Source organism: Natator depressus, chromosome 6 (assembly GCF_965152275.1).
Source record: "Natator depressus isolate rNatDep1 chromosome 6, rNatDep2.hap1, whole genome shotgun sequence".
Taxonomy (NCBI): Eukaryota; Metazoa; Chordata; order Testudines; family Cheloniidae; genus Natator; species Natator depressus.
In genome coordinates this window covers 111,859,595-111,882,898 of record NC_134239.1, presented here as the reverse complement: position 1 = coordinate 111,882,898, position 23,304 = coordinate 111,859,595, and the positions used below count along the sequence as shown (strand labels likewise).

Sequence of the window (23,304 nt, the reverse complement as noted above, 5' to 3'; positions counted from 1 at the left end):
TTTGCCGGGGATAGACCAGGAATGGAGTCTTAGAACTTTTAGTAAGTAATCTAGCTAGGTATGTGTTAGATTATGATTTCTTTAAATGGCTGAGAAAAGAATTGTGCTGAATAAAATGACTACTTCTGTCTGTGTGTCTTTTTTGTAACTTAAGGTTTTGCCTAGAGGGATTCTCTGTGTTTTGAATCTAATTACCCTGTAAGTTATCTACCATCCTGATTTTACAGGGGTGATTCCTTTTCTTCTATTTAGTTCTATTTCTATTAAAAGTCTTCTTGTAAGAAAACTGAATGCTTTTTCATTGTTCTCAGATCCAAGGGTTTGGGTCTGTGGTCACCTATGCAAATTGGTGAGGATTTTTACCAAACCTTTCCCAGGAAGTGGGGTGCAATGGTTTGGAGGATTTTGGGGGGGAAGACGTGTCCAAACTACGTTTCCCAGTAAACCCAGTTAGTGTTTGGTGGTGGCAGTGGATATTCCAAGGACAAAGGATAAAATTAATTTGTACCTTGGGGAAGTTTTAACCTAAGCTGGTAAAAGTAAGCTTAGGAGATTTTCGTGCAGATCCCCACCTCTGTACCCTAGAGTTCAGAGTGGGGGAGGAACCTTGACAACAGCATTCAAGTAAACTAGTCAGCATGTCTATGACTTTGCACTTACCACAGTTTAAGGATTTCCCTGTAATAGCTATAAAAAGCCTAACTTTTTTTATATATCTGTGGATTATTCAATTAGATCCTAATTGGGGGGAAAAAAATAATTCATAACAGGAGATATAGTTTTCAAGTAATAGAGTAACTTCAAAAGCATACAGCATACTTAACCAGTTTTAACATACTGCAGTGCAGACAGCCAGACAAATGCACTGGAATAAGCATTTTCACTCTCTGCTGCAGTACAAAACAACTAACTTGAGATATTTAAATGGCATACATTTATTTTGTATTCAAATGCTCTAGTCAACCCAATAGGAACATATCTAAATGTCCTTTTCCTGCAGCGTTGCTCTTACTTTACAGTTATTGCACAACTTTAGAATACACCCAAAGTCTCTCAAGATTTTGAAGTTAATTTTCTTAAAACAATTTTGTATTTTAAGAAGTTGTATAACTCTATCCAAGGTATTTAGTATTGCTTGATACGTCTAACCAACCAAAATACGAGAGACTGAGTTTTTTCTAAAAAGCAGAAGTTGATGTTCACAAAAAATAAATATCCATTGTCAGGCTTCCGTTTTTTACTCTGTACCTTTTCTCTGATCTCCAAAGCTCTCTTACACAAAGGTTCTGCCTCCTTGTACTTTCCTCGTTTACCATAAAGCACTGCAAGATTGTTTAGGGTAGCTGCCACCTGTCAAAAGCAGAAAAACATTAAATATGAAGTGAATACCTGGTGAAAGAATGAACCAGTTGAAATATATTTACAGTGGACTGCTGCATTCATATCCTCTATGTACAGTGAAGGCCTCTTGCAAAAAATCACTGCATTAAGAAATAACTCTTAAATGAGAACACAGAAAACTGTGAAATGTATTTAATTAGCCCGCTGAAATGTGATTAAATGCATAAATTTGCTCAATATATGACAACTCAGAAAGAAAGCTATTTTACATAAATCCAGATTCACAGAGTTGCCCACTGTAACATAGGTTATATGAAGCAATACATCACCAAATTAAATTTTAAAAGTGACTTGAGCACCAACAGCTTGATTGGAATGATCTGTTTTATTTTAAACAGAGGCAGTAAAATCAGAAGTACAATTTCTGTATGAATTCAGCAACTGAATTGTTTAAAATAAGCTAATTAAAATATTCCTTCAGAAGTTAATTTTTTCCACACATTCCATGCAACTCGATTCATAATCAAATAAATGTGGCAGCAGAGTAATTTTGGGGTGAAAGAGTTTTAAATGAATAAAATGCTCAAAGACAGGTTAAATATTAAAAGAACACAGAATATTATATTGTGGCCTCCTACCTGTACTGTTTAGTGACAAGCCAGATCTTAAATGTTCCTGTTGAGTTTAATATTAGAATAAGTTGGGCAGGGGAAGAAAAAAAAAAAGAAGTGTCAGTGAAAAACACAACTAAAATATGAAAATCAGATATACAAACCGCTGGATGATCTCTGCCCAAAGTCTTTTCACGAATAGCCAAGGCATCATTCAAGAGGTTTGCTGCATCTTTGTATTTGTTCTGGTCCCTAAATTTTAGAAAACCATAATTAACACTTTACTCTGTTTCACAAAAAAAGGAAGTAGCATTCAAATAAATCTTGTAATATAATAAATGGCAAAAGTAGGAGTTGACTTCAGTGTCAGGGTACGAATGCTGTAGTACAGAAGAGAAGGGCTCAAATGCAGACTCAGTGCAAAAAACTACAATTAAAAGTACTTTTTTGAGGGACTGGAAATGAATTATCTGCACATGTACATCTTGCCACCCAATTTACAATAGCATTAGCATAACCCAAGAGGTAGTTGTCTGACTGTCTTCTCAATGATCTAGGATGGATGGATAGTTTAAGTTTCAAAATGAATAATAGCATTCCAAAAACTGAAGTATGGGAGGATATTCAGGAACTCATCCAGACCCTGGTGTATTGTGGCATGACAGAGCAGGTCAAGTGCCCATGTGATACCACCACAAATAAAAAATTTAGAACCTACAAAATTGTCAAAAACATTTTTATAGAAGTTCCAGCATTAAGGCCTCTAGTCAACTTTACAGAAACAAAGAAGTTTAGTTAATGGAGAATTTAAATGTATATCAGAATACCAACCTGTACACCAAAGCAAGTATGTTTAGCATAGTGGCAACATCCGGATGATCATGACCTGAAGTCTTCTCCAGATCTTCAAGTGCTTGTTTACACAGGGGTACAGCAACCTCATATCTACCTTGGGAAGCATACTGGATAACCAGATTATGAAGAGTCCTTAATCTTGCTGGAATTTCATAGCCACCTTGTTGAGCAGCTGCTGCAGCACTGCTATGCTGCTGTTGAACTGCAAAAAGAAGGTAACCTATCTGAAACCATTTTGAAATAAAAATCCATGCTCCCCAGAAACTAGACACTAAAATTAATCTAATTGTTTTAAAGTGTGGTTCTGTTCTGAAACACGACTGTAAAAAATGGCACTCCCATACCAAGCAGATCTTCTCCCTGTCAGTATTCTGACTGACACATAGTTCACTCCCATTTATCCAAATGGCCTGGGGAACATCTGAAAGTTTTGGAAAACTGGGAGTTCGGATAAACAAAAGTGCTATTTTGATCCCTTCTTTCCACTGATCTAGAAATACAGGAGCGAAGGGAGTAATGCTGATGTTTGCTTAATATTTTGTACTTTCAGTAAAGAGTAAAAAACAATGTTAATGTGATTGAGTAAATTAAAAACACCAAAATTGTATTAAAACCACTGTGGACATCATTTATTCTGATTAATTCAAATGAAACAATTTAATATGTCCTGACAATGTGTTGTTGCTGATAAAATGGGATTAGGCCTCAGTAACAACAGATAACCGCTCAAAACCAATACACAAATACAAAGTTGATTAGTGCTAACAAGCTAACCGAGACGTTATTAGCAAGTCATTAACGTTGGGCTAACTGGGGGACATACTGTGGATTTGGATAACTAGGATTTTCAGATAAAGAGAATTCAGGTAATGTAATACAGTATAATTCCAGTTATGAACAAGTATATATTTTTTACTACTTTTTACTCCTTTTAGCCCTGTGAGCCAATAAAAGCTACGGGGAGAGAGGTGGGATCTATTCCGATTCACACAGCAATGGAATTATTAACAAAGCTCCAATTTTAGGGCCAAATTCTGTCCTCAGTTACAGCTACTAAAGGTCCAAGTTACCCAGGGGGAAGAGGAGGGGAAGACAAGCAACACCAGCCAGCCACAGGAAGGTGACTAGAGTTAGTCTACTCTTCCTCCCTTATCCCCTTGCTCCAGGAGTATGAAGTCTCAGTAGTCATCTTCTTCCGCATGCCCTACCCTCCTCTCCAACCACTCTTTCAGTGGTGGCCTATAAAAGCACTATGCTACCCTAGAAGAGATGCCAATAGCGGTAGCAGCAAGAGAAAAGGGAAGCAAGCCTTTACAACCAGCCTCTTCAATTTGTTTGCTACTCCTTTGAAATCTGCTCACCTGGTTCTCTACCCCCAACTCATGGCAGCTGCATCTCCATCCCAGAACCAGGAGGAAATAGCCTGTTGCCCCCTCCTCTCCATACAAGTTTCTGTGAGAGCTATAAAGGTCTCCTCCAATGTAGAACCACATTGATTCCAGAAACTGAAAGCAAAGGACCAGAGCTCCAGCAGTGACAGCCTGGCTTTCTGCGCTCCTCTGCCCCTACCAAACAAAGGGACACTTTCACAGCCCTGGCAAACTCTAATGTCAGTGGAATCATTCAGTTCAAAACAAACTACTGCTGTTACATTTGCAAATTCTTGCCCAACCCTCCTCTCCATGCCCATTATACTTCACACTCTGATCTTCTTCCCCTTTCTGCCCACTGCCTCCCTTCCAGTGGTTCTCAACCTATTTACCACTGTGGGCCATATCTAATACTATGTGTATGGCCCTGAGGATGTCACATTGGCTGCAGCTGTGTGCTGATGGGGCTGCAAGCGGCCCACGGGCCAAGAACCACTGTTTTAGCTACTAGTATTTTCCCTTCTCCATTCCTAAGATAACCCAAACAAGCAAAAAAATTAATTATGATGTTTTTGTCTTTCAAATATGTGATAAACAAGATGCATATGATATACCATCTGTATGTTCTTGTAATTATAACCTTTGTTTTCTAGCCCCATTCCACCTATCCCCTTCGGGTTTGTCTTCATCACATTACATCTTGACAACCATGAGGACTATGGGCTTCTCTTCATGTACAGTGCTACAGCTGCACCAGCGTAGCAGTGCTACTGCAGCACTTTAATGAAGATGCTCCTATGCCAACAGGACAGCTTCTCCTGTCACCGTAGTTAATCCACCACCCCAAGAGGCAGTAGCTGTTTTGACAAGAGAGGCTCTCCCGTCAACATAGCACTGTCTACGCGGAGGGTTAGGTTGGTATAACTACATCGCTCAAGGATGTGGACTTTTTGCATCCTTGAGTGACGTCATTATATCGATACAGGTCTGTAGTGTGGACCTGTCCTATCTCTCTAGCAAGTTCAACACCCTGCCCAGCATAGGGAGGAAGATGTAGGCTTAGTTGATAATCCAGGGATGAAACCAAGCATCTACCACCAGAGCCTAAAGAACACAAGCACCTTTTGACAGGTGGTCAAAAGAGTCACCTGAAGACTGTCCTGCTTTCTAGCTGACCAAATAAATGGTGGATGGACTGGACAGCTGTGGGTATGGCTCTGCAATTCAACATTAGTGTTACCCGTATGTGGACTTCAAAGAAGCCTAAAAGATGAGCTTCAGCCCAACATAAAATCTTAATGATTTTCTCTACTATTCCTTTCAAGCCCCATACAATACACATCACAACTGCTGCATCTGAAGAGAAACCTGATTCAGGTGACTATCACCAACAGGTCTCCATAGCAATTCTGTTTTAGATTTTATAGAACCAGTCTCACACTCTTGTTGATTTACATTTTTTAAAGCCTCGGTATTTCAGTAAACAATTCCTAACCATCAACAATTTAACTGAACTACCATATAAGGACTGCAAGCACCAAGGAAACACCCCCCACTGCCCAGACATCCCAGCACTGGACCCCAGATGGCTACTCCCCATCTCCTTTGCAGGGTGGGAGAAAGCACCGCAGCCATCTAGCAGGGGGACATGCAAGCATGCCTTCAAAATATTTTTTGAACTCAGGTCGGGTTTGGGGTTTTTGTTGTTGTTACCTCATCCCCGTCATTCTTCTGTGGTTCTCAACACATCCCTCTTCTCTTTTGCAACATCTCTTCTCTTCCTCCCTCCTCTACCCCTCACACTAGCTCCATTTCCCCTCCTTTATTACCCTCACCCCATAACAATTCTCACTAACTATACCTGCTTCTCTTCTTCTCTCTATTCCAATCTCCCTTCTCTTCCCACCATCACAAATCCAAATCACACATCCACACCTTCTCTGCTGCCACCTCCTCATCTTTGGTGACCTTTGTCCCAACCCTGGCATTCCCTCCCTCATCAACCTCTTCACCTCCCACACCTCTCCCTCCCATCAACTCTACCCATTCTGTCACCATTCCTAACCTCATACCTCTCCTGCTCCATTTCCCCAACTCTTCCGCTCCTCTCTTTGTCTCTGGAACACCCATTCCATCTATAAAAAGATCTGTCATCCACAACCACTTCATATCTTGCTCCCTCTAGCTTCTGATTCTCAGAGACCTGGATCCTATGCTGATTCTGTAGTTGCCTTCTCTTACGGAGGCCTATCCTTCTCCCACACACTCCTCCCCATCAGACTTCTGCTCCGATTTAGAGTCCTGGCTCTTTCTCTCCTTATACTTTCATTCATTCTTGGTGACTTCATCTTCCTTGTTAATGACTCATCTGATCCTTTAGCTATGCATTTCCTTACCCTCTCCTCTTCATTTGACCCCAAGCTCTGGTTCAACTTTCCCACGCCCCAAATGGCTATTCACTTGACTTGGTCTTCACCAAACACTCTACTCTCTCTGATCCTATGTTGTGACGTCTCTCCTGTGACCACCACCTGGTCTCTTTTTGCATCGCCCATTAGTCCCCTTCCTTTTCTTTGCCTTCCAGTCCATCAGCACTGAAAAACAGTCATCTGCTCTTAGCCTTCTCCTCCCTGCCGCCTCTCCCCTTTCTTCCATTTATATGATTGTTGATTATCTCCATGCTTCGCTCTCCTCCACCCTTACTTCTTTTGCCCCTTTCTTCCATCACAAGGCTTCCTCTGCTAATCCGCAGCCCTGGCTCACCCCCACCATGCACTTCCTCTGCTCCTGCTCTGACATTGCGGATCTTCTCTGGCAGAAATTCCATGACCAGGCTGACTTCCTCCACTACAAATTTGTCTTTTCTCCATCAGTTCTGACATCATCCTAGTTAAACAACTCTAATTCTTCAATTTAATTGAATCCCATGCCCACAATCCTAGCCACCTTTTTGCCACCTTTGACTCACTCCTCAAATCCTATTCTTCTCTCAGCACAGGACCTTGCCAATTTCTTCCACAAGAAAACTGACAAACTACAACATGACCTTCCCTACCCCCCTCCTACAACTCTTACCTCCTTGTCTCCCGTCACAGACGCAGAAGTTTCTCATCTGCTGTTCCCATCTAACTCTTCCGCTTGCACCAGTAACACCATCTCATCTCCTGAAATCCCTTGCATCCACTCATCCCTTCCCTTACTCTTTATTAAGCCTCTTGCTCTTTCCCCTCACAATGCAAACATATGTTAGTCTCTATCTTTAAAAAACCCAACCTTCACCTCACTTGCCTCTCCAATTACCACCCCAATTTTTCAGCTCTAAGCTCACTGAGCATGCTGTTTACTATTGGTGCCTGGAGTGCCTAGAGCCTCTCAAATGCAGCTTCCGCGGCTTACACTCAACTAAAATTGCTCTTGCCAAAGTGTTTTATGACCTTTTCCTAGCCAAAGCTCTGGCCTTTTCCTAGCCTAGCTCTCAGCCTTCTCCTCCCTGTCCCGTCTCCCCTTTCTTCCATTTATATGATTGTTGATTATCTCCATGAAACCGGTACTCCATCCTCATCCACCTTGATGTGTCAGTTGCCCTTTACACTATCGACCATGCTTCTCCTTGGCTTCTGTAACTCTAGCCTCTCCTGGTTCTTCCCCTACCTTTTACTGCTCCTTCAGAGGATCCTCCTCATTCCCAGCCTGTAACTTTCTATGGGAATTCCACAGTGTTTTGTCTTGGTCCCCCCTCTTCTTCCTCTCACCTTATATCTGGGCAATCTCATCTACAAACAAATTCAACTACATCTCTATGCTGATGTCTCAAAGAGCTACCTGTCTACTACAGATCTGCCTCTTTCTGTCCAAACTAAAATCTCAGCCTCTCTCTCTCTAATATCGGCTCATGGAATCTAGCCGTCATCTCAATCTAAATATGGCTAAAACAGAGCTCCCCCACTGTGTATACCACCACCATCCTGCCTGTCACTGAAGCCTGTAACACAGGCATTATCTTTGACTCAGATCTTTCTAGATCCTCAAATCCAGGTTATGACTAAATCCAACTGTTTCTTTCTGCATAACATCTCTAATATACAGCCTTTCTATCCATCCACACAGCTAACATCCTCATCATCTCATGCCTGCTACCACCACACATCCTTTTCTTTGGCTTTGACAATGCAGTCTTGCCCTACTCGTATCCATTCAGAAGGCTGCTGCAAAGACAGAAGAGCGCATCAGAGAAACATTTTTATCTTCATTAGATCACAATTTACTTCATACAATAAATCTTAAAAGCTGCAGTTGCTTTTTTGTTGTCTATGTTTTTCTAAACTCTCACTTTGATTATGTTACCCGTCTCTTTGCATCCCCTAGCTCCCCCTTCCTTTTTGGATCAAACTATTGGTCTTCACTTTCAAGGCCCTTTAAGAGACCATCATCTATCATTTATTATCTAGAGGTCGACTAAGATGCCTATCGGACCTATCATGACATCTTCTATTGCGCACTTGCTGAATTTTCAAACAAGCACCATCACACTTTCTCCCATGCTGCCTTGCAGACTTAGGAGAAGCTCCCTGGTAATTATCTGCGAAGCTACCTCATTATCCTCCTTAAAACTCTCCTTTTCTTTGATGCCTACAAAAAAATTGCGAATGGTTAAGGCCGCTGGTATGCGGACACCATAGGCTGACCAATATTATCTTGTTTCCTTATCCTATCCCAATGGTCTGTCTGTATCCGTGTTTCCTGTTTTATACGTAAAACTGTAATCTCTTTGGGGGCAGGAACCATCTTTTTTGTTCTATGCTCATAAAGCACATAGCGAAATGGAGTCCTGGGCCTCCTAGCTGTTATGGTAACATAAATAATGATAAAGGTGTAACTCAAGTGTTACATCCAACTCATCAACCCTTCAGCCTTGAGAGGATAACATCTCTGGAGGGAGTATTAACTGCAAAAATCATAGTCCTTATGAGTGACAAAAATAGAACTGATGAGGCTGCATATGGAAGCCTGCCCAGGGAAGTTAACCATACAGGTCACCATAGAACCCACTACCTGGGCAGACTACCAAGTCTCAAGGTTGACTGAAACAGGTCCTGACACTGGGAGTCTAAAGCTTCTCTGCCTAAGTTAGCAAGCTACTGCCTAACTTTGTATTGAAATTAGCTCCTAATGAGGTCAGGGGTAGTTAGCAAGCTTTTTAAAAAAAACAAAACAAAACAAAACAAAAAAACAGCTTAGACTAGCCCACCCTTCTTATGTAGTGGGAACAACATCCTCATAAATCAGCTTTTCTGTCTTCCACCCTTTGGAAGGGATGAACATAGTCAGTGCTGGAGTAAGAAATTACAGAAAAGTGCATCAGGGAAACATTTTTATCTTCATTATATCATAATTTACTGCATACAATAAATCCTAAAAGCTGCAATTGCCCTTGTTGTCTATGTTGCACAGTGTCTGGACCAGAGCACTCTAGGAATTGATGATTGGTTATTTCCTTGAAGATAAAACCAAGCTTCTGTTCTGCAGAAATATATTGTAATTATATAATCTGAAGTTCACTTACTTCCTTGCCCTGGGTCATCTTCATCATTGGGGAAAAGGTCATCCAGAGGTTCTTTGGTAGAATCTGTGTCTTTGTCTTCCTATACAAACCCCAGTCCCAAACAAAATGTTACATTATTAAATCTAAAATCAGTGAAAACATTTATATACAATTATATATAAAATCTGTTATTAAAGATATGCATACAGGATGTCCTATGTGATGCTGGGCAAGACTATCTCAATGCATATGCACAAGACAGCTGAATTAAATTTGCACTGGCAATCTTATTTCAGAGGTTTTTAACTCAGTCAGATCTACGTGGATCTTTGTAAGGACAGGAAAAGGGGCACTACTGACCTCACACTATGCGCCTGCCAAATTTTAAGGTTTTTTGCTCCAAAGCACGAAGGTGCTAGGATATTTTATATTTATATTATATATTTTATAATATAGGATATTTGTCTGAAGATTATAATCCCTTGTTTAGCCTATTATTTAGGTAGTATTCCATATGCTTAAGAACATAATATGAACCAAGACTCAAAAAAAATAGCCTTCACTGGCCTTTTTTTTCCCTTTTAAAACAAGTTTTAGCTTTTTTAGATTTCCTTGCATTGCATGCAGCTGACTACCTGACCAAAACAATTCACTGTATTCACATTGTGCTAGAAAGGGTTTGTCTAGCAGTTGATTAGCATGTCTAAACACATGCATTTTGCCACTCCTGAACTGTTGCAATAATAGATCAGAAGAAAATAAAACAATTGATTGAAATAGACATAGACACCATCTGGACTGTAACAACTTACAAGATGAGATCCATTTCTGTGATAATGCCCATAAATCAACCAATGATGGCTGGAGGGGCAGGTAGGTTACCAAGTACTTACTTTATTTAAAATTATGAAAATCACTTTTGCAAGGGTATACATATGTATAAAATTAAAACTGTACATAATTGCTTGCACTCCTATTTCCCCGACCCTTCATATGTCACTTGCCTTCTTAAACTGTAAAGTGTAGGGACTGTGTCTGTGTTTTCACAATGCCTAACACTATGGGGCCCCTTTTCTGACTAGAGCCTCTAGTGCTAATACAAATATTAAATAATAAAAAATAGTGAGACCACTATCTAGGTCAAAATCATCTTCCAGACTGCTCCAGATAATGCAGTTTCCTTTTATATCTACAATTTATACACCTTATCCTCAATTCTCCTTTTATTGTGAGGTTTAAAACAGACATTTTATGGCTTTCTGAAGATAAAAATTTACTTGGAAAATTAAGCTAGTGTGTTGCTAGGTATAAGTGTTTTACTATATGCTGGACTTTTACCCCCTCAAGTCTACAGTGTAGTTACTCTATCATCTGTAAAATATAGGTCTTCCTGAAATAAAGATTCTGGGGAGCAGTTCTCTATTGTGTGAATGTATAAACTACGTAAGATTAGGACAATATAAATATATGAAGAAATCAATCTATAAACAAATTAAAATCTATATATGAAATGCCTGTTTTAACTGCTAAAAATTCATATCTGCAAATAAAAAGCTCTTGGCAGCTTACTAACAAAAAGACACAATGCTCCTGAATGTACATCTACTTACTGATGGAGAAATATCATCATCATATTTTTTTAACTGATTCATGAATTCCAAGTGTTTCTTTTCTTCTTCCAGCTGAGCCACAGACTGTTCACTCTTCTGTAATTTCTGTTGAGTACTGGCTAGTTCATCACGCAACCACTGATTTTCCTGGCATAGCCGGCGAACCTGAGCACGCAATTTCTGCTTCTCTGATTCCACTGCATTTAAGTGATTTGACAAGGCCATCATTACCTAAAAAGCACGAGAGATTACAATACATTCTTCCTGTACAATGCATTCCTTTAGTATTAACATATAAAGCTTTTCATGCATAAATACCATTGCACTTGTGAAATCTGTTAATGTTTGTCTGGCCCTTTTCATAATTTCCATTTGGTTGTTGATTTCTCTCTACTTCTGCCAGCTTTGCTTGCTGCTCACCTGAGACTAATCTGAAGAAATTCTTACTCCTATGCTGTGATGTGATTGCTTTTATTGATGTAACATACAGCAGCTTTTATAAGTTGGCTACCTTGACTGCGGTTTATAGTAATGTACTTTGATAGCTGGGAACGACCTCTCCACAAGTGAAGTAATACAGGCTGTTTTCTGTCTTGTCCGAAATGGTATGTGGCCCCTTTAAGGGCTACACAGCCACAGAATTACTTGTTATGGCAGATTCATACTAGGTCAGCATGGGAACACTGAACCATCCCCACCAGGTGACCAGAAGAGAAGGGGGACAATTTATGTCCATGTTGGTGCAGGAAAAACACTCTTTTACCTGAACAAGGCGGAGCAGCACACACCCTGCCATCCTTGTAGTAGTTAAAATACCAGGTTTTGTCATGGTTAAGGCTATGTTTTAGTCCTGGGTATTTTTAGTAAAAGTCACGGATAGGTCATGGGCAGTAAACAAAAATTCACAGTCCGTGACCTATACATGACTTCTACTATATACCCCTGACTAAATCTTGGGGGGGAGGATAGGGGCTGTGGATGCTTGGGGGGGCGCCTCTACCACAGGTGCTTGGGGGTGGAGGGGTGTCAGCCCAGGTGCTCGGGGGTGACCCAGGGGGGCTCCCCACCACAGGTGATGGGGGAGGGTAGCCGGGGGGGGGCTCCCTACCTGGCTCTGTACCTCCGCGGAAGCAGCAACATCCCCTCCGCACTCAGCTCCTAGGCAGCGTGCAGAGCTGCCCGGCCATGCCTCCATCTAGGAGCTGAGGGAGGAGCATGTCGCCGGTTCGGGAAGCCCCCCCCCCGAGGTAAGCGCCACCCAGTGCCTTCACCCCATCCCGTGCCCCAACTCCCTGTCCCCTCCCATACCCAAACTCCTGCTTCTGCTGCAGGGGGGCATGGTGGCCCGAGCCTGCCCCAGAACCAGCCAGTGCGACTAGCCCAGGGGCTGCCTGAGCTGCTCAGGTGGCCCCCGGGCCAGGTGCACCAGCTGCTGCAGAAGTCACAGTGGTCACAGAAAGTCACGGAATCCATGACTTCTGTGACAAACTAGTCGCCTTAGTCATGATTCACTGTACCCATTATACTAGTCGCTCCTTTCTTGGTGAGGAGAAAAATTCTTTCCCATCCCCCTGACCCCTCATCAGACTGGCCAACATGAGGTGGGGGGTTTTTCCGCATTCCTCACAGTGGGTTGGGAGCTTAGTTAGGGCAAAAAATATGGAACCGAGATTAGGTTATGATGTTGCAACTTATTATGTAAGCTTGGGGTAGATGCCCAGTGCAGGTACTCTGTAAGGCAGGAATAAGGTGATCAGGGGTTTTCAGGGCTCCTATGACAGGTATAGCAGAGAATCAACCTCTCTCCCCCTCAATAGCCCCCTGAACTCTCATTTGAGGGGGTGATGGTGAGGTCCCAGCAGCAGGTTGGCTGCGTACTAGAATGGGTAAAAAAGGAGGGCTGACAGCAGCCCCCCGCATATATGTAAATGATTATGGAATTACCTCCACTGCAGTTTTTTCTGCCAGGATTCCCAGACATTTAGGAATAAAGTTGTGCCCTAATTAAATCACATCATCAAGTCTCCTATCCTTCTGGCATAGCTGGACAAAGGTCACAAAGTACCTAACATGTATGCAAAAACCTATGTAAATGCAACTGTAAGGTTGCAAACCGGAACGTGAAATGCAAATGTTAAAATCATAATTGATTATGTTATTCAGCCTCCATGAAAAAATTCACATTCTGCAGAATGTAAGCTTTCATTTTAATATATGTGTTAAGTTTCTAGCCCTTATGGTTGCAAAGAAACCTTCCAAATGTAACCCAAAATAGAGCAGTAGTTGAGCACCTATTTCAAACTGTCTGAGAAGGTAGGTTTATGAACTGCCAATATTCATCTCAATAGGGTATTAATTCTCCAGCCTAATAATGCTTCAAGGGGAAATAATCATAGGATTCAAATAATCTAAGGTGTGCAATTGTACATCTGACCTGCATATACAATTATGTACAATTACAACTGTTCACACAAGACAGGTAATTGCACACACATATACCCAACAAAGCACAAAGAGCAGTGTCTATCTAAAAACCTCCTGCATTGTTTTTTCTCATTAATACTGCTAAATGCAAAAGTTATTCCTGGGGGAATTCTGCACCACTGTGCATGCACAGAATTCATGTCCCCTGCAGTTTTTTTTTTGCTTCTCCACAGAAAAATGATTTTCTGACAGGGAAGCAAAGAGAAGCCACAAGAGCAGTCATGTGACCCTCACCAGTAGTATGTTTTGGGTGCCCAGGGCAGCCAGCAGAGAGGTAAACCTCTGTGGGGCAGGGGAAAGATCCAGCTGGTGGCTCCTACCCTGAGCCAGGCTCAGCTGCTAGTCCCAGCTGGCCTGGGAAAACAGGACTTCCTCTTCCCCTGCACGGCATTCAGGGCCGAGTCAGACCTATCCCAGACTTCTCCCCAGGCTGCAGGAAACTCTGCAAACTACCCCGCCACCCGCCTCCTACAACCATCACTCCTCAGCTGCAGGGACAGGGATCACTGTATGGGGAGCTGCTCCCTCATCTGCATAACCCTCGTGCATCCACACCCCCTCCTACCCAGACCCTCCCACCAAGCCTCACCCCCCTCCTGCACTCTGAACCACCCGCCCGCCCGCAGTGAGCCCCACTATCTCTGCACATGGACCAGCCCGACGAGCCACCCACACCCGGATCCCCACCCCACCAAGCCCCACTCCCCAGACATCTGGACCCCCCTACTGAACCCCACATACCAAACTCTATCCCCCCCACACCACTGCTGAGCCCCAACCACTTTCACCTGGACCCCTCCTGCCCAGTCCATCCCATTACCGTTGTACCCAGAACCCGCCAACAAGCCCCTCTGCATCCAGATCTCCCCCACCCCCAGATTCCCCACTGAGCCACCCACACCCATATTGCCCCCCACAGAATCTCTCAACCCACACCTGGATTCCCCCCCCCACACTAAGTCCCTCCACACTTACATCTTGCTGGGCTGAGCCTGTCTGCTCACACCTGGTACACCTGGCGTGGAGGGGCAGGGCTCTGGGGTGTTTTGGGGGCAGGTTCAGTCATTGTATTCTGTCAGGGTTGGGTGCAGCCTCACCACTGAGTCCATGTCCTGGGGGGTGGGGAGGAGCTGCAGAGTGATCTCCCACCTCTGTGCAGCCAGTGGCCTGTGAGCCCCAATGCCATGCTGGAGCCTCCACATTTATTTGACAAATAAAATTTACAGAATTTTAAGATATTGTGCGCAGAATTTTTTGGCGCAAAATGCCCTCAGGAGTAAAAAGTAATTTTACTAACTACTATGTAAGGACCATATTCTACATTCATTGTTTGTGCAAATCTCCCACTGACAGCAGTGTGAAAACTGGTATGGATCACAGGCACCTTATGGCCTTCACTTTTGTAAGCCTGGCTTATATATAATTAAAGAGATCATTTGGCTATACACAGAGAAGGAGTTTGCCACCCTGATTTATGTTCTCACTTTCCTTGATTTCATAAAAAGGTTTCTTTTAAAGTTAGCTTTGAGCATCTCAGAACCTGAATATTTTTATATGCAAGATTCATGTTAACTAAAATTTCAGTTTTTCAGACGGTCGCATCGTTCTTTAAAGGATATCTTTACGGTAAATGTATTCATATGTTGAATAAACTTTCAGGAAACAACTATCAATTTCAGGCTCATATTTAATATTTACACACTCCAGTCCATCTACATAGAAGATCAAATTTTCAGCAGGTCTTTCCAAACTTATCTGTATTTTACATGTGTAAAAAATGGCTAAGTAATTAGCTCATCTGCATGTAACCAGTTGTACATACAAAATTTCAAGTATATTTGGGAAAGCCAGGCAAAAGTGTTGCCCAGTTTATTCACAATGCCTGTAGCTATCAGATTTATAACATACTACAATGAATTGAAGTCTTCTGTAAACTTACTCTCTAGAGAAATTTTGGTGGAGGTGGGAAAGTGAAAGGAGAAATTAGATTACTCCTTTAGCAAAATGAGTATTATCTTCAGAGGAAAAAAATCTGTGTCACACAAATATTAATGAATTTACACACACAGAGTTTCCCTATCTCACAGTGGTGTATTGTTATCCTCATTTTACATATTGGGAATTGAACCACAAAGATATTCAAAGACTTGTTCAAGGGCACACAGGAAGATTCTGACAGAGCCAGGAATTGAGTCTCATTTCCTGAGTCTAAATCCAGTGCTTTAAGCATTTTTCCTTTTCTATTTCTTTATTTTTCTATAAGGATTTTCTACAAACACCCACAAAAGGTAACTTTAAAGACCCCATATAACTGATAAAAAAATGCCAACAGATATGTTCTTATACAAGGGTTGGAAGGTTTCACACTCTCCAAAGACTGGTTGTCCTACCATTCTTGTTATCTCTTGCAACTTTGTATATTAAACTTGAAAAAAAAGAATTCAAATTGGTAAAAAAGCATTTTGAAAATAAATATTTTTAAAATAGTCTGAAGTCACAAACTAATTTGTTGCAGATCACATGCCCTTCTCTGGCAGCACTCATGCACACACAAATCAGGTTTTTCAGCATCTGCCCACCTTCCCCAAAACAACATTTTTTGCAACCAAGCCATTTCATAAAAAGTCAGTAGAGGGATTCTCTCTTTTAAACAAGGAAAGTTCCTCTGATTCAGTACTCAACTTTTAGCCAACCCTCAAAACTATTTTTTTTTATTTTACTAAAATGTTGGGTGAATATTAGAGACCCTTATGCCCTACCAGTACCAAGTACTAGAAAGATAATCCTAAATTCAAGGGACAAAAAGGATGGTCTTAAAATTATAGTCCTGGACTGGGACTCAGCAGTTCTATTCCCAGCTCTGTATACCTCAGGCAAGTTAGTTAATTTCTCTGTGCCTCTGTTACCCATATATAAAGCGAGGATAACATTTTCCTAACTCTCCAGAGTTGTTGTGAGCATCATCAATACCTGTGAGGTGCTCAGACACTACATGGCAAGTGCCACAAGAAAGCCTATATATAAAATAAAAATTCTTGTTTCACTAAAGTCAATCAAAGAATAGCTTTGTGTTATTTCAGTGGACCAAGATTTAATGCTCAATGCATAATTAGCTGCATAATGCACTAAAACCACCACTGTCAGTCACTCTATATAGTTATTTCAACCTACTTCCCTACAAGCTATAATCAGGTTTTAAAAACTTCTGAATGCAAACTGACACTGCTAATTTTTAATAAATTCTGTGTAAGTCTAAGAATTGATATCCAAGTGTTCAATTCTACACCTCTAACTAAAGCACAGTCCAAAAAGATATAAGTTTGCATTTGCTTTCATATCATAACTGCAGACACAGCTTGAAACGATTTCCCCTGCTTCAATTTTACCTGTGCTTCGCTAAGTCCAAGTTCCAACATTTCCAGCGACTTTCGAATCATGTTTGATTTTTCTTCCACCAGATTAGTTTCATCATCTTTCTTCAAACATTTCAATGTCTCAAGTAAGCTCTGCAAAATGGAATTGTGTTCATTCTTCAGTGCCTCTAGTCCCTGAATCACCTGCTTAGTTTTAGAAATTATTTCATCTTGAGTAAGCTTCTCCAACTTCTCTTCCTTTAGATACACCATTGTGGACATATTGTCATACATTCTGTAATGAAAAAGTACAACAGTGAATAACAAATACAAAAATAAAATAATCAACAAAATCAACTGAATATTAATGTTTTAGTTTTAATAAAGCCTGCATACATGTGCATTTTAAATTCAAGTTATGCATGAATAGATGTTTATTCAAAATATATTTATGTGTCTACGTACTGCATATAGCACACTTCCACACTGCATGCACTATTTCTAAATGTTGTCATTGAATATCAAAAGTGCTCAACTTTTTCATCTCTGTCCAAAGTTTATATTAAGATACTTTCATAAGCAAAAGAACTGAAAACCAAAAATATATCAATACATGGTAGAAGAATTTCCAGCTAGCACCCAACAGGGCAGATTCTATGCTCTCTCTCCTTTAAACCACCTGTCTCTCTCTCATAGACTCTGTGCTGCTGCAGAGACCAAAAATGGTCCCTGACATAAGTTAGAGCAGCCCCTGTGCTCCTCTATTTTACAACCACGCCTTCATTCACAGCTGTCCATGTACTAGAGCCCATAATCCCTGTGGTGTTAAGTACACCACTACCAACCCCACCATTTCCTCTATGCTGCAGTTCATAAAGAGAAGCAGTATGTGGCCACATCTGTCAGCTCTATGTTGGAGGATTCTCCCCAGTCCATTGTGGCTACTTTTCAACAGCATATAGAAGCTGGGATGGAGGACCAGAATCAGCCACAACATATTTCCACAAACATACAATCAGTGAAACACAGGGAATTGCATTTGTCCTTGACTGACTGACACCAGAATTCTCTTTCATTTCTGAGAGGGGAGAAGAAAGGAGGAAGAACACCCTCCCTCCCAGCAGCCAGGAACGATACACTCCCTTTACATCATAAAACAAAAGCAGGACTCTAAGATTAGCCTAGGTTTATTATTCTAGTCTAGTCAAAGTAGTGGTAACCTCAAAGTACATATGGATCTGAAACTGTTGGCACATCTAATTGTTAGATGTAACTGTTTTTAAATTCCCTATTTAAAAAAAGGCGTAACAGTTTCCATATTATGTAAGAAAGTGCTTAAATATCACAATGCTTGAAGATGACTAATCACCAATTCATTCTGTTATATTACTAGCTCATAAAATACTTTAATGCCCCAATTATTTGAAGGAATTCAGAAGTTCACTATTGAAAGGAATTAAGAGGAACAGTAACAAGCAATATTTTACACTACAAAGAGGTAAGACAAAGGTGACAAAACGCAAAAGGGATCCGTATGATGTCAAATCTTCAGTTAATAAAATGAGACGCAAAAGCATGATGTGGAATTAACAACAGAAGACATAGGACATCCTATCACTTTTAAGAATCAGATCCTAAGCAAAATGTCCTGTATACCTCTTTCATTCTAAATTAATGTAACAGTAGAACAGACAAATTGTTCCTCTGCACCTAGCAAGGTGACATTTGTATGTTTAGTACACCCTGATACAGTGACAGAGTAGATGCTAGGAGGGGAAGAATACCAAGCAATACCATCATTCTACTTCAGCAAACCTCTGCTAATAGTTAAGAAATCCTAAGGATGACAGCTTAAATCAAACAAACATACTTCAATACAGGGAAGGATTTTACAAAGTAGGTGGAAGTTACACATACTGCTTAAAACTAAAGTTCTCAAAATATATTGAACAAGACTTTCAAAAGTGAATAATGACTTTGGGTACCTAACTTGAGGTATTTAAAAAGGGGCCCAGAATTCCAGAATGCTAAGCACATGCCTTCTGAACATTAGGCAAGTTTAAGATGTCTCAAGTTGAGCAATCTTGGCCATTATGTTTGAATGGCTAAATTGTATATTAAAATCAACATATTTAGCGCTGTGTAGTAAATAAGCTTATCAATTGCTGATTAGCCGAATATTGTAGTAAGATGTTTTATTTCATGAAACAACTGATAAACAAAAGAAAGAGTAAGATGTTAACTAGCAGCCTCATAGTATCATGTTTTTAAAAATCCAGCACATTCTGATATAATTTTGACATACAAATATACAAATAGAATGTTATACTCTTAAAACTTATTTTAAAATTAAGTAAATACTAATTTAACATAAGATTTTAAAGAGATGCATCAGAAAGAAAAGAGATGAGAAATTATTAAATGTTTTAATTTATATAAACTTTCCAAACAATGAAAGAGGTAATAACTGTACTGTAACCTCATAGGTATCATGTTTTTACTATTGATGATTACAATAAAACCAGTACCCAATTTTTCTTTTTGCCCACTCCCACACATAATTTGACATGCTCCCTAAAATTAATTATTTCCCTGCTGAATGCAAACTCATTTAATCCTTGTCAGTAAGGAAATGAAGGTAAATAGCAGAAGACATCTGGCCATTATAGATTTTCACTTCACATTAGAGAACCTCTGAAAAGCCTGATTTTAAAGACTAAGTGTTTTTCAGATGTTTGGGATATTTCTGAAATTTTCAAAAGCAGACTGCATGCAAAAATGTCTCCATAGTCTGTAGAAAAAGGGTGGTGAGTCTAGTATGCTGTAACAGAAACCGACAGCAACAGGAAACTGACAGAATAGAATGCTTTTGCTGAGCTATACATTTTAACCACTGCAACAAAAGTTAATTGGATTCCAGATAATGAAGACAGACAGCTGAATAGTAATTTGTTGATAAAAACTGTACCATATAATAAGAAAATATAACAAATCTGTTATAAAGTGAGACACACTGCAAGTGGTCAATCTCCTGGAGTGGAAAAAATAAATGAACTAGTTTGTATAGTGTGTGTCATTTAACTGGGGTTTTTCCTATGGGACACAATTTGTATGCTCAATTAAATCGGAGATGCAAAATGGATGCTGTGACTTGTTACTATGGGGAAAAGGCTTGATAAAGAATGAAGAAACTGGCACACATTTCTGAGAGAATACATTAAAGTTGTAATTAGGAGACTCGAACCCAGCAGCAGCTGCATCTGGTCCAACAGAGCAGCTTGTAAATTGAGCTACCCGGAACAGGAACCCTCAGGAGACAAGGAATGAATGTTTAGAATTAAGTTTTAAATTCAGTGCAGACAAACATATTTAAAACAACACAGTCATGACCTGCAGACCGGACTTTAATTACCCTAAAAACATATTATTGACTTTACATTTGCTCCAATCCTGGGGTTTTAAAAGGGAGGCAATCAGATTCTAAAACTGAATACTAACAGATGTAATAAATTTGTTAGTCTCTAAGGTGCCACAAGTACTCCTTTTCTTTTTGCGGATACAGACTACACGACTGCTACTCTGAAAGATGTAATCCAGATTCTAATATCTATGACCTGTGAATTACCAACCCAAGGAAATGAAATGGGGGATTTTTGAAGGCAACATGACAAGTCCACAATCTGGAGACAAAGGAGCATGATGGAAGCATTCAGAATCTCCTCAATTGTAAATGTCAATATTCAGAATTCTAATGTGTCTCTACTGCCAGGAAAGGAACAGACTCCATCTTTGTGGATGGGATATAAGAGAATGGCCACTTAAATAACATTTAGGTGTACAATAACCTTGAAACTACAGTGAAGACAGACAAATCCTGTCAGAATTAGCCAAGACAATTCAACTTGAAAAACAAAGTGCTTGAGAGAATGATTTACAAAATAGAGGACAAAGGAGATATATTTGATAACATATGGAAACTATGGCTTATATTGATGGTATCGAAGTTTAATGAATGAGTATCTGTATTATAATATATTCTGGAAGGACTGCTATATAATTAAGGTTTCATCTTTAAATATGCATAGTATCTTTGGGTTTGTGGGTTTTTTTGGTCAATTACGTTGTTCTGTTCTTTGGGTAGGTTTGGAGGTTAGTAAGTAAATAGGCTATGAAGATTGTGTGGGAAGGGCAAGTATTATATGTAAACCTGTTCCTCTTCCACCCCACCCCTGAAAAGAAGTGCTATTTTCATGGAGCAACATGGCAAATTTCACTGGGCAACATTAAATTTGAAGCAAATTTTAGTGGCCAGTTTCAGCCAAACAATGCTTTATTAATAGGTTCTAGAAAAGCCAGACTGGTGTTTTTCCAGTGTGAAACCAAAGCCTGAGCCCCACCGCCCACGGCCAAGGCCAAAGCCCGAGGGCTTCTGCCCTGGGCAGGGGGCAGCTATGCCCACCCCGACCCCCACCTGGGGCAGAAGGCTTGGGCGGGCTCGGGCTTTGGTCCCCCCTCCTGGGGTCGTGTAGTAATTTTTGTTGTCAGAAAGGGGTCACAGTGTAATGAAGTTTGAGAACCCCTGATCTACCGAAACAGTTGCCTGACACACTGCTGCTCAGGAAGGCTTCAGCCCTACTGTTATGAAAAAGGAGAGGGCAGGGGGAGACAATCTACAAGTGAATTACTACTAACAAAAAAAATTAAGAGACCTGGGGGTGGGGGAAGTTTACTGTACTTGTAGAAGTGTGCTGATATTTGAAATACAGCCTAGTGAACACAACTAGTTCCAAAACATAATCCAAAACTTCTGAATGCTATTCTATAATAATTTTATAGCTCCACTCTAGACCCTTATAAAAACGGTCAAATAACCTTGATACATTGGCTATAAATAAATTAGACGAATAGGCAGTGATTTGAACAACGGTAGCGCGATGTCTGCACCAGACATAAAAGGTACTGAATCTTTTATGAGGTATATAAATATTCACTAACATTCTAAACAGCTGTCTCAAAGAATAACTCCTCTGGATGCTGAGACAAGAAGATTTATCATCTCTTAGCTCAATCACAAGGTTTCAGAGACATTACAGTGCACAGTCACATCACAACAATTTAATTTTGATTGCCTGCACTTAAAAGAAAAAAAACCATGCATTTTGAACTGCACTAAACTTTGTTCAAGAGATTCCAGTTTGTGCTTTAAATCTGAAATGTACATATATTAAAGAGACTGAAATAACAAATGTTAGTTTAGCCCCTAAACATGAACACTACCATTTAAAGATGACTTGCAAAGATGCACACACAAAATGTTTTTATCCTGTTTTTTAAAAACTATACAAAAGTCAACCCCTTTAGATCACCTTTAAGAAAAAGACAGTTCATGTAAAATTTCACACCTAGAACCACACACTTAATTGTAATTTGCACATAAATTCTCAATAAAAGAATAGTTGTAGCTACACTCTGTTTCCTTAAGGCTGAAATGCATCTCTCAAAATGAATCTTTGCCATGTATAGCAATCACTATTCATTAAGCAACAAATTCTGTTTTGTTCACTTAGAAAACTCCAATGGCAATTTTGTCCAAATAAAGACTGCAGGATTTGGCACATGGGCCCTACTTGCAGAAGAGACAAACAATTTTTTAAAGTTCTAGATTTTGAAAGTCAAAGAGAGTTGAGCACCTCGTCTCTACCTTATGCACTTTAGAAAAGCCCATGCTTTATGCTTATAACTATGAAAAGATATAGAATTAGAAGTTTAAATTAAGTTAAATTAGATAGTTTTCATGTATTTCATGTATTTAATGCTTTGGAATTTCTCATTCTAGTATACTCTGAAAAAGTTTAGTAAATATGCTAAATGTTTTGTCAAGTTAAATCATCAGTGAACCTTTTTCTGAATAGCTTATCTACTGCATGTACATTTGAACATTAGAAAATAAGGCCTCACACAATTAACAATGAAATCATAGCTGTTCTAAGGTTTAGTCAAGTTGTATGTTTTGAGATGAGCAGCTACAAGCACTATGGGAAATAGATATAGATAACACATATATACACTGTTACTCCTGGGGGAATTCTGCACCACTATGCATGCGCAGAATTAGTGTCCCCAGCAGATTTCTCTGCT

General features: G+C 40.1%; 1 protein-coding gene across 8 annotated transcripts in view; it reads right to left on the bottom strand.

The window, feature by feature from the left end:
• Nucleotides 1-23,304, bottom strand: part of LOC141989520 (kinesin light chain 1) — a 121,010-nt gene that overhangs the window by 38,668 nt on the left and 59,038 nt on the right. For all 8 annotated transcript variants that reach the window (XM_074956320.1, XM_074956316.1, XM_074956312.1 and 5 more), the window contains 6 exons: nucleotides 17,200-17,461; nucleotides 11,330-11,560; nucleotides 9,741-9,819; nucleotides 2,784-3,009; nucleotides 2,117-2,204; nucleotides 1,249-1,350 (listed from right to left, as the gene is read on the bottom strand). In XM_074956320.1, the coding sequence (XP_074812421.1) occupies nucleotides 1,249-1,350; nucleotides 2,117-2,204; nucleotides 2,784-3,009; nucleotides 9,741-9,819; nucleotides 11,330-11,560; nucleotides 17,200-17,461 (988 nt within the window). The remainder of the gene's footprint in view (nucleotides 1-1,248; nucleotides 1,351-2,116; nucleotides 2,205-2,783; nucleotides 3,010-9,740; nucleotides 9,820-11,329; nucleotides 11,561-17,199; nucleotides 17,462-23,304) is intronic.